We start from the raw sequence: 15,755 nt of genomic DNA, 5'->3' as shown, positions 1-15,755 counted from the left end.
ACAGAATTACTGAACTGACAGAATGTTTAGCATTTTTCACTCAACACTGTAAGGTCAATCCATGTTGTTCCACAAAATAGTCTCACTGCTTCTTAGTATACCTTGTTGATGGACACTCAGTTGTTTCCAGCTTTGGGCTATCACAATGTTTTTTTGATCAATGTATATATGCATTTCTGTTTGGTACACACACAGAAACAGAACTGCTGGGTCATAAGTGATATGTTCAACAACTAAAACAACTTCTGAGATGCTAGTATCAATTTTCTTAATCTGCATGGTTTTTTGTTTTTTTTTTTCTCCCTGGTACACAGGCCTCTCATGTCGCGGAGCACAGGCTCCGGACGTGCAGGCCCAGCGGCCATGGCTCACGGGCCCAGCCGCTCCGCGGCATGTGGGATCTTCCCGGACCAGGGCACGAACCTGTGTCCGCTGCATCGGCAGGCGGACTCCCAACCACTGCGCCACCAGGGAAGCCAATCTGCACGGTTATTAATAGCTATGTTCGTTTTATGAAAATTCATCTGCACACTTATGATTTATGAATTGTTTGGTATATACATTTTACTTCAGTAAAAAGTTGATTAGGAGTTGCTCAGTTTTCCTCAGTCTCTCCCATGTATACATGTTATTAAATCTTTGGAAAAAAAAAAAAAGCTCACACACACACAAAAAAGAGTATGTGACACACAGCAGATGTTTAAATAGTAGCTGCATGAAACTGTTAGGTCACATTCTGACCAACACAGCTTTCAGAATGAGCCTAAGGAATTAATCCAAATAAAGGAAAAGGAGGGTAAGTCTTCACTGGCAAGGTGGTATTGGATTTGGTTCTTGAAAGAACAGAATTCCAAGAAAAGCATTTAGAACTGGACTTAAAGGGCCCTGAAACTTTTTACTGAGGAGCTTTGACTTTGTTCCCTAGTAAGAGGACCACTGAAGGTATTAGAACAATGAACTTAAGCACTATAATTTATCAAAGCAGCATCAAATGTAATAAGCTCCATAAGCATACACACCTGTTTTTTCAATGTACCAGAGAAACAGTGCTACATGTAAAGAAAAAAATCAAATAGAAATATATAATTCTAAGAATTGAGCTTTTCCATCAGACAGCAGAGCAGAAGAGTTGCCCAAGCTTGAGTTTCTAGGAATCTATCCTACAAACATACTGAGAGATATATGCATGCAAGAAATAACCTTGTAACAACACTGTCAATAGCAAAAAAAAATTTTATATAACCTAAATGTGCATCAATAGTGAAGTAAATTCTATATGATTCATCCATACCATGGTTTACTATGCACCCTTAAAAGAATGAAGAAGCTTTTTGTGTATGGATAAGGAATCATTTCCAGGATAAACTAGTTAACTAAACAAATTAAATAAATCAAGATGCAGAACAGTTTATACTGTATGCCACCATATGAAAAGGGATGGGAAATATTTCCCTATTTTCTATATGCAAATATCTTTATAAGGACAGTTAAGAAATAGCTAGTATCAGTTGCCTATGGGTAGGAGAAATGGGTAGCTAGAGTAATCAGGTTAATATATTATCTAGTTTTTAAATTTTATTTATTTATTTTTGGCTGCATTGGGTCTTCGTTGCTGCACGCGGGCTTTCTCCAGTTGCGGCGAGTGGGGGCTACTCTTCATTGTGGTGTGCGGGCTTCTCATTGTGATGGCTTCTCTTGTCATGGAGCACGGGCTCTAGGCTCATGGGCTTCAGCAGTTGTGGCACGAGGGCTCAGTTGTTCTGTGGCACGTGGGATCTTCCTGGACCAGGGCTCAAACCCGTGTCCCCTGCACTGACCAGGGAAGTCCCACTATATTATCTATTTTAAAAATAAAATTAGGGCTTCTCTGGTGGCGGGGGGTGGGGTACTTCCCTGGTGGTCCAGTAGTTAAGAATCCACCTTCCAATGCAGGGGACGCAGGTTCAATCCCTGGTTGGGGAACTAAGATGCCACATGCCCTGGGGCAATTAAGCCCACGTGCCACAACTAGAGAGCCCAAGTGCCGCAACTACTGAGCCCATGTGCTCTGGAGCCGCAACTAAGACCTGACACAGCCAAATAAATAATAAAAAATTAAAAAAAGATTGTGGGGGGACAAACTGAAATTTCTCCAAAGATATACAAATAAGCACATGAAAAGATGCTCAGCATCATTAAATCAAAACTACAATGAGATACCAGTTCATACCCACTAGGATGGCTAAAAGCAAAGACACACAATAACAAGTATTAGTGAGGATCAAGAAAAACTAGAGCCTTCATACACTGCTCCTAGAAGTGAAAAGTGATACAGTGTTCTGGAAAACAGTCTAGCAGTTCTTTAGAAAGTCAGAGTTACCATATGACCCAGCAATTCCATTTTTGGTATATATCCTCAAAATTTAAAATAAACATCCACCCAATAAAACAGGAATAAAGACACAGACCTACTTGAGAATGGACTTGAGGATATGGGGAAGGGGAAGAGTAAGCTGTGACAAAGCGAAAGAGAGGCATGGACATATATACACTACCAAACGTTAAGGTAGATAGATAGTGGGAAGCAGCCGCATAGCACAGGGAGATCAGCTCGGTGCTTTGTGACCGCCTGGAGGGGTGGGATAGGGAGGGTGAGAGGGAGGGAGATGCAAGAGGGAAGGGATGTGGGAACAGATGTATATGTATGACTGATTCACTTTGTTATAAAGCAGAAACTAAAAAAAAAAAAAAAAAAAAAAAAAAAATCCACCCAAAACTTGTAAATGAATGTTGACAGCCACAATATTCACAACAGCCAAAAAGTGGAACCAAACCTAAATATCTAAATGCATGCTCCAACATGGATCAACCTTGAAAACTTACGCTAGTGAAAGAAGGCAGAAACAAAACGCCTCATATGGTATGATTCCACTTATATGAAATGTCCAGAAAGGCAAATCCATGGAAGCACAAAGTAGGTTAGTGGTTACCAGGGGCTAGAGGGAAGGAGAAATGGAAAGCAACTGCTAATGGATTCAGGTGTTTCTTTTTGGCGTGATGAAAACATTCTGGAGTTAGATGGTGACAGCTGAACAACCTTGTGAAAGCTCTCTTTTAGATATTAAACTGAAATCACTTGAAATAAGGGGAAAAAGTTACTTTTCATGCAACATACCCACAAAAATTTCCAATTTTCTTTTCACTGCATACTCATTCCTTTAATGGTGCTTGTTTTCTCACTAGTTTACTTACATGCTGTATTTCCTGCTGGCTGGCTCGGTAGTTTTTCTTGGTTAAATTGTCCACCAGGTAGCTGATTTGAGACAAGGCCAGCGAGAGCGAGTCAAGATTCATTGCTGGTTGGGGCGGAAGCAGGCGGCCGAGCCCGGCGCAAAATCACCATTATTCCCCTTTAGTCACCTCAGAGGCAGGTTAATGCTTTCTTTGTAATTAGCCTATATCTGGTGTCTGTACAGTGTCTTCAGTTCTTTACCAGGGGTCTTGCTCTGTTCTGAAACATGGCACCTGTTTAAAAAAAAAAAAGATATTTTAATTAGTTAATTTTTTATTAGGGTTAAAAAGGGTTAAATAACCATCTTTCCATCTTAATACCTGAAATACCACTAAGGATCTTTTTTAAAAAGTAAGATGTCTCAGGCCTCCCTGGTGGCGCAGTGGTTGAGAGTCCGCCTGCCGATGCAGGGGATACGGGTTCGTGCCCCGGTCTGGGAGGATCCCATATGCCGCGGAGCGGCTGGGCCCGTGAGCCATGGCCGCTGGGCCTGCGCATCCGGAGCCTGTGCTCCGCAACGGGAGAGGCCACAACAGTGAGAGGCCCGCATAAGAAAAAAAAAAAAAAAAAAAAGTAAGATGTCTCAACCACTATTTTTTTTTTTTTTTTTTTCTGCGGTACAGGGGCCTCTCACTGTTGTGGCCTCTCCCCTTGCGGAGCACAGGCTCTGGACGTGCAGGCTCAGCGGCCATGGCTCACGGGCCCAAACACTCTGTGGCATGTAGGATCTTCCTGGACCGGGGCACAGACCCGTGTCCCCTGCATTGGCAGGCGGACTCTCAACCACTGAGCCACCAGGGAAGCCCTCAACCACTATTGATAAAAGATGCCAAGTTTTAAAAATTAGGTAGGGCTGGTATGAAAAAAAAAATCACACCCCCCCCCACAAAAAAGTTGTCGTTTTAGCAAGACGTCCTATAATATTTGAGGCTTCTACTCTATCAATTTCAATGATAATTTATACTATTCCCTTTAGAAGCCACAGAAAAGTACTTAAGTAAAATTAGGGTCTGTGGAAAGAAACACCCAACTAACATTTTCAATCCCTCTTCTCACACTATCTACAACTTATTTATAAGATCCCATTTATTCACCTTACTACTTATGTATTACTTCAGAATCAGACAATAGTTTGGTCTTTAAGTTTTATTTTAGGATATATGTTTTAGGTATTTGAACGGCTAGCTTAAAAGTAAGTTAAGGGCCTCAGAACCCAAATTCCTTCCTGCACTAGGAAAATTCAGAAAGGGAAGCTCGAAGCAGCACTATAGCTAAAATGACAGGACGCTTATCATTTTAATTCCAACAACCTGCTGAGTCAGAGGAACACTGTATCACAGCACAAAAAAACAAACAAAAAACACCACAAGTTTTTTTAAGAATTCACCAAGTACCACTGCTGAAATAAAAATCTTTGAATGCAAGGAGCTAAGCTTGTCCACAGCTTCATGATCTGAAATCTACTCATACTTTCATTACCACCAGAACTTACTATGTAAGGTAACGAAAATTCATGAAGATTAAAAGCCCCTTGGTAAGGGCATTTAAGCCTTTATCTTTAATAACTTATTAACAATGTAGAAAGACTACACGGTCCCTAATTTTTGTTCTGCTTTGTTCATACAAAGCAAAGATTCTACCTATGCTATCCTTTTCCACATCCTCCTTAAAAAAAAAGAGTAAGAGAATCTTGGGAATGTGGCAAGGTATTTTTGTTTATTCTAAAGTAATAACATATGAGAAGTTAAAGATAAATAAATTGTGTTTATATCTATCCATTATATGTAACTAAACTTGCTTGCTATAAATTCTTAGAGCAAGTTGTTCCTTCATATTACGATGACAGCACATTTTCTGTATCAGACTAGCAAAAATCCAAGTCTGAGAACACACCATAAAACAGAGGACTTGGGCTTCCCTGGTGGCACAGTGGTTGAGAGTCCGCCTGCCGATGCAGGGGACACGGGTTCGTGCCCCGGTCTGGGAGGATCCCACATGCCGCGGAGCGGCTGGGCCCGTGAGCCATGGCTGCTGCACGTCCGGAGCCTGTGCTCCACAACGGGAGAGGCCACAACAGTGAGAGGCCCCGCGTACCGCAAAAAAAAAAAAAACAGAGGACTTATCAGATTGGTACCATCTTTTCTGAAACTCAAAGTGGCAATATTGTAAAAAGTGTTTCTTACACTACCCTGAACCTAAATTCCACAATTAAGACTGTATCCCTCCATGTATATTGCCTCAAGAACTCAAAGGAAACAGAGGTTTTGACTGAAATACTGCGTATCATAGCAAAAAGAAAGTGCAGCAAAAAGTAACTGCTTAAATAAATTATGGTATATCCAAACAAGGCAGTTGTTAAAAAGAATGAAGCAAAACTGTGCAGGGAAGATACTCATTAAGACAAAAAAAAAAAAAAGACACAGATGAGAATTCCCTGGTGGTCCAGTGGTTAGGACTTGGCATTCTCACTGCCGTGGCCCCAGGTTCAATCCCTGGTCAGGAAACTAAAGATCCTGCGAGCTGCACGGTGCGGCCAAAAAACTAAACTATAACTAAAACAATAAAATAAAATGTTCGTTCTTAGTGCCAAATATAATTCAAAGTATTTTTAATTTTTACAAGTTGTGTTCAGCTAAAACTGTGTTATTCAGAGTATATTATTCACATGAACAGTAGTTACTTTACACTATATTACACACATCTAATAATTATTATTCACAATTACATACAAAAAGGCAATAGATGATAAGAGTTTGCAAGACATAAAGTTTCTCCTTGCTCAGAATTTGTATCACAAATGCTGACACAGAGGGACAACAGAATCACTTTATCATGAAATAGATGTGATCATAGCCTATTTTAATTATTTTTTTACCTATGGTACAGCACAAATCCAGCAAAACAAGTGTTGAACGACCTTCCAAGAAAATGAATTCCTGATACTTTTTGGCACTTCAACTTTATCTTCTCTTCTGATATGAGTCCCATGACAAGGGTTACAACTTCTCCATGTTAACACCTAAAGGCTGTGAAGGAGGGAATTCCCTGGCGGTCCAATGGTTAGGACTCGGCGCTTTCGCTGACAGGACCCGGGTTCAATCCCTGGTTGGGCAGCTAAGATCCCACGAGCCTCGAGGCATGGCCAAAAAAAGTTATATATATATATATATATATATATATATATATATATAAATATATATATATATATATATATACATACATACATATACTGCAAAGGATAAAAATACTAGTGTAACACAAATTTCAACAAGCCAATCTTCATTACATGAGCAAGTCAATGCATTAAACTAATAACCAATTTTGAACCATCACCTTAAGAGATCTATTAGTAGGATGACAATTTATTAACCAAACTAGGATGCTTCTGAAAATAAAGAGGGTACCATTAACAATGTACACCAAGACAACAGATATAAACTAGGACATGTGATCACCTTAACCATCCAGAAGCCTTAGACAAGCTGATCCCTCCCTCCAAGATACACTTTTGTTACTTTGTTTCTAAAATGCCATTTCACTGGTCTCTTGTTCTCAGTCTCCTTTACTGGCCCTTCCTCTTTTGACCTCACAGTATTGGAGTCCTTGGACTTCTCTATATTCACTTTCTTGACATCAGTCTTATGGCTTTCAAAACCACCTATAGCAATAACTCATATAAGTTCTATCTCCAACCCAAATTTCTCACGATGTCTAGAAATATATTATTTAATTTCCTAATGACATCTCAAATATTGTACAACATGTTCAAAACTGAACTCCTGGGACTTCCCTGATGGTCCAGTGGTTAAGACTCCGCACTTCCAATGCAGGGGGCTCGGGTTCGATCTCTGGTCAGGGAACCAAGATCCTACATGCCGTGTGGCACAGCCAAAAAAATAAAAAATAAAAAAAAAGAGCTCCTTATCTTCACACCCTGCCCCCCATAACGTGCCACCATACGTGTTTACCCCATCTCAGTTGATACCAACTGTGTCCTTAAAGTTACTCAGGCCAAATTCTTAGACTTCCCACTCCCCATAATCAATCTGTCAAAAAATTCTTTTGGCTCTATCTATAAAATATACACAGAATCCAGTCATTTCTCAACATAGCTATGATAACAAAGCACCATCTTTCTCACTTGGATTACTATGTTAACTTCCTAACTAGTCTCCCTGCTTCCACCCTTGCTGCCTACAAGTCTATTCTCAACACAGCAGCCAAAGAAAAAGACGTTTCAAATATAAAAAACTCAGGGCTTCCCTGGTGATGCAGTGGTTGAGAAACCGCCTGTCAGTGCAGGGGACACAGGTTCAATCCCTGGTCTGGGAAGATCCCATATGCCGCAGACCAACTAAGCCTCTGTGCCACAACTACTGAGCCTGAGCTCTAGAGCCCGCGAGCCACAACTACTGAGCCCACATGCCACAACTGCTGAAGCCCAAGCACCTAGAGCCCGTGCTCCGCAACAAGAGAAGCCACCAAAGGGCTTCCCTGGTGGCGCAGTGGTTGAGAGTCCACCTGCCAATGCAGGGGACACGGGTTCGTGCCCTGGTCCGGGAAGATCCCACATGCAGCGGAGCGGCTAGGCCCGTGAGCCATGGCCACTGAGCCTGCACGTCCAGAGCCTGTGCTCCGCAACGGGAGCGGCCACAACAGTGAGAGGCCCGTGTAAAAGAGAAGCCACCAGAATGAGAAGCCCGCGAACTGCAACGAAGAGTAGGCCCCGCTCGCTGCAACCAGAGAAAAACCCGCACGGAGCAACGAAGACCCAACGCAGCCAGAAACAATAAATAAATAAAATAAATAAATTTATATATATTTAAAAAACCTCAGATAGGTCATCCTGTGCTCAAAACCCTCCACTGACTCAGAATGGAAGCCTGAGTCCTTATAATAGCCGATGAACGAACACAGCTTGATGGAACCTAGCCACCGGTACTCTTCTGGCCTTCCTCTTCTTCACTCCCCCTTGCTCAATTCCCTTTAGCTACAATGGCCTCCTTGCTGCCTCTCCAGCACATTCTCACCTTAGATGCCTCTGCCTGGAATCCTCTTCTTCCAGATACCCAGATGGCTAACTACCTCACTTCTTCAAGTCTACACAAATGTCACCTTCTCAGTGAGGATCACCCTGACCACAAAATTGCAACCCCCCCTTTTTTCCACATTACATCACCAAACATGGGTAACATTTATATTTGCCCATCTCCTCATATGTAAATTCCATGAAGGCAGATCATAATTGTCTATTGTTCACCAACTTATTACAAGCACTACATAGTAGGAGCTCACTACATATTTGAAAAGCTGTAAACTGATGCTTAGGATTTTGCAACCTATATTTTGACTCTACCAAAAGGCATGGAAACCCACTGAAATTTTCCTAGTCAGAAATAAAAATCACATGAGAGGAAATAACAATCACATGAGAGGAAATAACAATCACATGAGAGGAAATAACAGATGATTTTTAATTTTACTGCCTCAGTAGCATAGACTATTAAGTTGTTAAGACCCTTCCAATTAACCTTTAGCATAATGTGTATATATAAATTGAGTCACAATGTTTTATAGAACATGTTTATTGAAATATGTTAAGTGCAAAGCTATAAAGTGACTATTCAACAGCTTTCCACTAAAATGTTTAGATGTTAAATTCTTTCAAGACCACTAAATTTGAGATTCCAAGATATTCCTTAACTGTAAGGAATTTTTGGCCCAGGAGTATTCTATTTATATATGCAGTGCCTAGTATTGGTCTCCATAATACACCAGGGACTCAGGGACTTTAAATAATTATTAATTTCCTATCAAGGCAAAGTCTTAAAGAACAGTTCAAAAACAGCTACCACTTCAATTGGCCTCCTTATCTTCATTATTAAAAATGTACACAGGCATAAGTCTTCCAAAACCCCAAAGGACTTGTTATCACAGCGCTGGGATTTCAACAGTGGAAACAATAATAGCAACAATCTTGCAACAAAAACACTAAATCCTTCCAAGCAGTAATTCTACTACTGTTATTCCCCCCAGCATTTCTCAATTTAACACTATGAATGAAAGGGCACTGACATTTGACAGCAATATACTATAAGACAGCTGTTACCTGAACAGTGATAACAAAAAATCTCCCAAAGATATAGTTGTATAAAAAGTAAAACGGCTTCCCTGGTGGCGCAGTGGCTGAGAGTCCGCCGGACGATGCAGGGGACATGGGTTCGTGCCCTGGTCCGGGAAGATCCCACATGCCGCGGAGCGGCTGGGCCCGTGAGCCATGGCCTCTGAGCCTGCGTGTCCAGAGCCCATGCTCCGCAATGGGAGAGGCCACAACAGTGAGAGGCCCGCGTACCGCAAAAAAAAAAAAAAAAAAAAAAAAAAAGTAAAACAGCAATTCTGGAAGACTGTTTAAGCGTGTTCTCAGTACTTTTCCTAATATTTAAAATTTTAGAAACAATCCATATATGCATCAGTGAAGGATTATCTACCTACATGCAATGGAATCCCACCCAACATGTTGAAAGACATTTAAAAAGTAGTTTTGCTGTAAACGTTCACTACACACTGGAAAATGAAAGCAAGCTTATAAAATGGTATATAGAAGTCCAACTTATATAAAATTACTTCACATTTTAACTGGAGAACACTACACAGTATTACAAATTGTTTCCTAAACATCCAATCTAAGGAATACTGAAGCAGTTGTGGTTTATAGTTAATCCTCTAAGTGTTATGTAAAAGAACACCCATGACACTGACTGAAAAGCTGCAGTACTCTGAACAGCATGATCCCATCCCATAAACACACCCATGTTAACGTGCAGAAAAAATAAGCTCTAGATTAATAGAGATTACAGAGAGGCTTTCACTTAAAATTCCATTTTTAAATAAGTCCAAGAAATCTATACACTTCATGCATATAACATATGCACAATGTTATTCACTGCAGCAATATTTATCATAGCAAAGGAATGGCCATGAGTTGATGACTGGTGAATAAACATCTCGGACTATGTACAAAGTAGTCTACTCTTTGTTTAAGCTTTAATTTCTATATATATGCTACTTTTTGTTTTGTATATATGCATACATATACGTAGTTGCTTTTTTGCAAAAAATACACAGGAAAGATCAGACATAAACTAATAAAAAGTTACCTATACTGGAGTGGGTGAGAACTGGGTAGAACACACAGAAATCAGAACAAAAATTCACAGACTGTATCTTTTATATGGTTTTGACTTTTGAACCATATTTATGTTTGAAATTTAATTAAATAAGAAAAAAACTAGGGCTTCCCTGGTGGCGCAGTGGTTGAGAGTCCGCCTGCCGATGCAGGGGACGCAGGTTCGTGCCCCAGTCCGGGAAGATCCCACATGCCGTGGAGCGGCTAGGCCCGTGAGCCATGGCCACTGGGCCTGCGCATCTGGAGCCTGTGCTCTGCAACGGGAGAGGCCACAACAGTGAGAGGCCCGCGTACCACAAAAAAAAAAAAAAAAAGAAAAAAACTAATATCAAGCACAAAGAATGAACTGGAATATCAAGCTGGTAACAAAGAACACAGTGAAAACGAATATTACAAGTAACTACTGAACACAGTATCTGAACATCCTTGATGTACAGTGGGATATATTTTTAAGAACAGAGAAAATTCAAAGAAATTTGACTCAATAAGCTTACTGTGAGCAATAATATTTCACTGCAATTTTAAGCTACTTTTATATATTACTGGATACAGCAAATAAATTAATAGGAATCCAGATTCAGTGCAGATCAATGTAGTAAAGATGAAACTTTAAAAAACCTGGAATATTTTATTCGAAATAGAAGTATCAACAGGAACTCATTTTTAAAATTTCCTAATTGAGTCTAATGAAACATACCAGACTGTACAATGAAAACTACAAAACTGTTTAAAGAAATCAATAGAGATGACAGAAACAGGGGACTTTCCCTGGTGGTGCAGTGGTTAAGAATCCGCCTGCCAGTGCAGGGGCCACGGGTTCAAGCCCTGGTCTAGGAAGATCCCACATGCCGCGGAGCAACTAAGCCCGTGTGCCACAACTACGGAAGCCCGCACACCTAGAGCCTGTGCTCTGCAACAGGAGAAGCCACCGCAATGAGAAGCCTGCGCACCACAACGAAGAGTAGCCCCCGCTCGCCACAACTAGAGAAAGCCTGTGTGCAGCAACCAAGATCCAATGCAGCCAAAAATAAATAAATAAATAAACTTAAAAAGAGAGATGACAGGAACAAATGGAAGGACATTCCATGTTCATGCATTGAAAGAGTTAATATTGTTAAAATGTCCCTGCTACCCAAAGCCATCTATAGATTCAACACAATCCTTAACAAAATTCCAACGGCATTTTCCATAGGAAAAAAAAAATCCAAAAATTTTTTTTTTTTTTTTTTTTTTTTTTTTGCAGTACGCGGGCCTCTCACTGTTGTGGCCTCTCCCATCGCAGAGCACAGGCTCCAGATGCGCAGGCTCAGCGGCCATGGCTCACGGGCGTAGCTGCTCCATGGCATGTGGGATCCTCCCGGACCGGGGCACAAACCTGTGTCCCCTGCCATCGGCAGGAGGCCTCTCAACCACTGCGCCACCAAGGAAGCCAAAAAAATCCTAAAATTTTTATGAAACCACAAAAGATCCTGAATAGCCAAAGCAATCATAAAAAAGAAAAAAACCAGGGACTTCCAGCTATACGCAGGTTTTGTCAGTAAATATGTACTACGGCACTACAGGATCTGTGGTTAGATGTGGAACTGCACATAATGACACCAACTGTAAAGTTATATGTGGGAACTGATGCCCCTTATTCCACATTGTTCAAGAGTCAACTCTGTATACAATGGAATTCTATTCAGCCATGAGGGGGAAAAAACATCCTGCCATTTGCTGTAACATGGTTGGGTCCTGAAGACATTATGCTAAGTGAGATGAGTCAGACAAAGACCATGACTTCCCTCTATTCCACAAAGAAAACCTCCCCAACCTAACTTATAGATACAGAGAGCTGATAACCGATTGATGGTTTCCAGAGGTAGGCATGTATTAAATTTTTATGTGAAGGTGGTCAAAAGGTACAAGTTTCCAGTTATAAAGTAAATAAGTCCTGGGGATGTAATGTACAACATTTAGAATGTACAACTTTTAGAATAAACCTTGAAAGTCAGGGAAAAAGGAAAAAACAGATTTTTTCATAACTATGTGTGGTGATGTTTAGATTTATTGTGATCATTTTGAAATATATGCAAATGTCAAATCATTATGTTGTACACCTGAAACTAATATGTTAAGTGTATCTTAATAAAAAATAAATTAAGGGACTTCCCTGGTGGCGCAGTGGTTAAGAATCCGCCTGCCAGCCAATGCAGGGGACACAGGTTCAAGCCCTGGTCTGGGAAGATCCCACATGCCGCGGAGCAACTAAGCCCATGCGCCAAAACTACTGAGCCTGCGCTCTAGAGTCTGCAAGCCACAACTACTGAGCCCATGAGCCACAACTACTGAAGCCTGCACACCTAGAGCCCGTGCTCCACAACAAGAGAAGTCACCGCAATGAAAAGCCTGCACGCTGCAATGAAGACCCAGAGCAGCCAAAAATAAATAAAATTTATTTAAAAATTAATTAATTAAAATGTAAGAAAATTGAACTTGAAAAAACCGAGTGGAATGGTGGTTACTGGGGGTGGGGGACTGGGTGTTTAAAGGTACACACTTGCAACTAGTAGATAAATAAGTCCTGGAGATCTAATACACAGTACAGTGATTACACACAACAAAACTGTATTATAAACATTAAATCTGCTAAGATCTTAACTGTTCCCACCACTAGAAGAAATGATAATTATACACTGATAGAGATGGTAGCTAACAGTACAATGGCAATTATATTGCAATATAAATGTATCAAATCAATGTGTTATACACCTTAAATGATACCCCCAAAGCAATGAGCCCATCTAACTTCTGGATCATGGTTTCTAAATACTAAAAAGAACCAAGGTTCCGGGCTTCCCTGGTGGCGCAGTGGTTGAGAGACCGCCTGCCGATGCAGGGGACACGGGTTCGTGCCCCGGTCTGGGAAGATCCCACATGCCGCGGAGCGGCTAGGCCCGTGAGCCATGGCTGCTGGGCCTGCGCGTCCAGAGCCTGTGCTCCGCAACGGGAGAGGCCACAGCAGTGAGAAGCCCACGTAATGCAAAAAAAAAAAAAAAAAAAAAAAAAGAACCAAGGTTCCTTGGAGATATGACTAACGAGGAAGATGCAAGGTGAGTTTGGCTCATCCTATGACAAAAATAGGAAACACTCAAAAATTTCATTAGAGAGAAATGAGCCAATTAAAAGGATTCTTCTAATTTTGGGTCTATCTGAGCACCAAAATGAACTTATAACCAATGTTTCTACAATCTTCCCTAAATGCAGCATCATTTAGAAATGCCTGAGGGAACAAAACATAGAAATAATCTGGTGATTTTACTATTGCCAATCTGTATACTCTAAATTGTTAATTTATCTCAAACATATATTTTTGAATCCACACACACTGGTGATCAAGTTTACTTTTTGCAGCCACAAATTTCTTTCTATGAATTCTAAGTTCTTCATATGTGTGCAGATGAAGAAAATTCCAAACAGTTAAGCATCCTGACATAAACAGAAGATTAAATGAAAATGTGTTATCTAAATCTGAAATTTCAGTAAGCCACTATGGATAAAAGTTCCTTCCAATAAATCACAGAGTAAAAAAAAATTGACTACGACTATAATACAGTGAATAAGAATCCCTAAATCCATGATTATACTTAAAGAGGAAAGAAAAGATGCACCAGAAAGGTGCTGGCTAACAAATTTAGAAAGTATAAAAGAAAAATAAAGTTACCATTCTGTAATACCCCTGACCAGTATAAAAACTGATTCAGGCAAGAATCACCAATGCCTAAAAAACCTCAGGTGGGACATTTGTACAGTATTACCCACTAATTACAAAGGGAAAAAAATGTCCCTCTACCACAGAGATATGGCTGTCACTACCTTAAATAAATGATCAAGTTACTAATGGTGAGAATACCCAACAAATGTGCCTACTGATAGGTTGCAATATGAAGTGTCACTTTGGAGTATTCTTGCCAAAGATGGCTAACATAAACCTAACCACACCTCATAAACCTAACCACACCTCTACACCTATCAATTCACAGGAAATAAAGGGTTTTAAGGAACAAGTTTAACTATACATGAGAACCTAATCAGACAAATCCAAGTGTTGGATTATTCTACCAGACTACTGGCCTATATGAGCCAGAGAGAAAGTCAGCAGGAAGAGAGAGGAAAAAGTGGGGTCTGTTCTAGAATACAAAACCAAAATGAAAAGGTTTAACGTGAACAGTAATCTGAGCTTGATTGAAAAAAGCTATAAAAGGATGGTCCAGTGATTAAGACTCCGCACTCTCAATGCAAGGGGCCCAGCCAGGTTCGATCCCTAGTCAGGGAACTAGATCCCACATGCCACAACTAAGAGACCACATGCCTCAACTAAGACCTGCCGCAGACAAATAAATAAATAAATATATTTTTTAAAAAGCTACAAAAGATATTCTTGAGGCATCTGGGGAAGTTTTTAAACTAACTGGATATTATAGAAGTATTTAATATTCTGGGAGGGATAAATTGGGAGATTGGGATTGACATATACACACTACTATATACAAAATAGGTCACTAATAAGGACTTACTGTATAGCACAGGGAACTCTACTCAACACCCTGTAATGGCCTATATGGGAAAGGAATCAGTGGGTATATGTATGTGTATAACTGATTCACTTTGATGTATACCTGAAACTAATACAACATTGTAAATTAACTATACTCTAATAAAAAAATTTTTTTAAGTATTTAATATTCTTAGATGTACTATGACTATGCCAGAAAGTCTTAATTTGTAGGAGATACATGCTGAAACATCTGGGATCAAATACTTCAGTAAAAATATAGAAATATAGAGAAAATAAACATGGCAAAACGTTAACTGTTTAATCTAGGAAGAAGTTATGGGATTGTTCACTGTATTATTCTTTGCATTTTTCTGTACATGTGAAACTTTTCTTAATAAAACTGGGGATGGGGGCATGTATTACCTTTATAATTTAAAGCAGGAATTACAAGCATGTGATGGGATTTCCAAAAATTCACTTGGTACTCAAGTGTATTTTAATTTTTACAAGTATATGGTAATTTTTACAAAATGAAAATTTAAGCTAAGTTTAAGCAATTTTTAAAAATTTAAAGCCATAAGACCAGTAACTACACATAACACAAGAGTAAATTACCTTGAATAAGTGATGAACCTCTATGCTTCCCCCTCCCCATTTGTAAAATTAGGCTTCAACTATATCATAGCTTTCCCAAAAGGGCTTATCTTTAAGAGGCAGGAGGTATAGCAGGGATAAGAATCTCCTAAGCCCTCAAGGCAACA

The 15,755-nt window shown here is 40.0% G+C and overlaps 1 protein-coding gene across 7 annotated transcripts in view; it reads right to left on the bottom strand.

Moving 5' to 3' along the window:
* Nucleotides 1–15,755, bottom strand: part of CNOT1 (CCR4-NOT transcription complex subunit 1) — a 105,080-nt gene that overhangs the window by 73,760 nt on the left and 15,565 nt on the right. For all 7 annotated transcript variants that reach the window (XM_082607381.1, XM_082607380.1, XM_082607385.1 and 4 more), the window contains exon 2: nucleotides 3,232–3,504. In XM_082607381.1, coding sequence (XP_082463507.1) covers nucleotides 3,232–3,333 — 102 coding nt within the window. In that variant the 5' untranslated portion in view covers nucleotides 3,334–3,504. The remainder of the gene's footprint in view (nucleotides 1–3,231; nucleotides 3,505–15,755) is intronic.

Source organism: Mesoplodon mirus, assembly GCF_964341445.2.
Source record: "Mesoplodon mirus genome assembly, chromosome: 19".
Lineage (NCBI taxonomy): Eukaryota > Metazoa > Chordata > Mammalia > Artiodactyla > Ziphiidae > Mesoplodon > Mesoplodon mirus.
The sequence above is the reverse complement of the archived record's forward strand: the minus strand, read 5'-3'. Positions and strand labels throughout refer to the sequence as shown.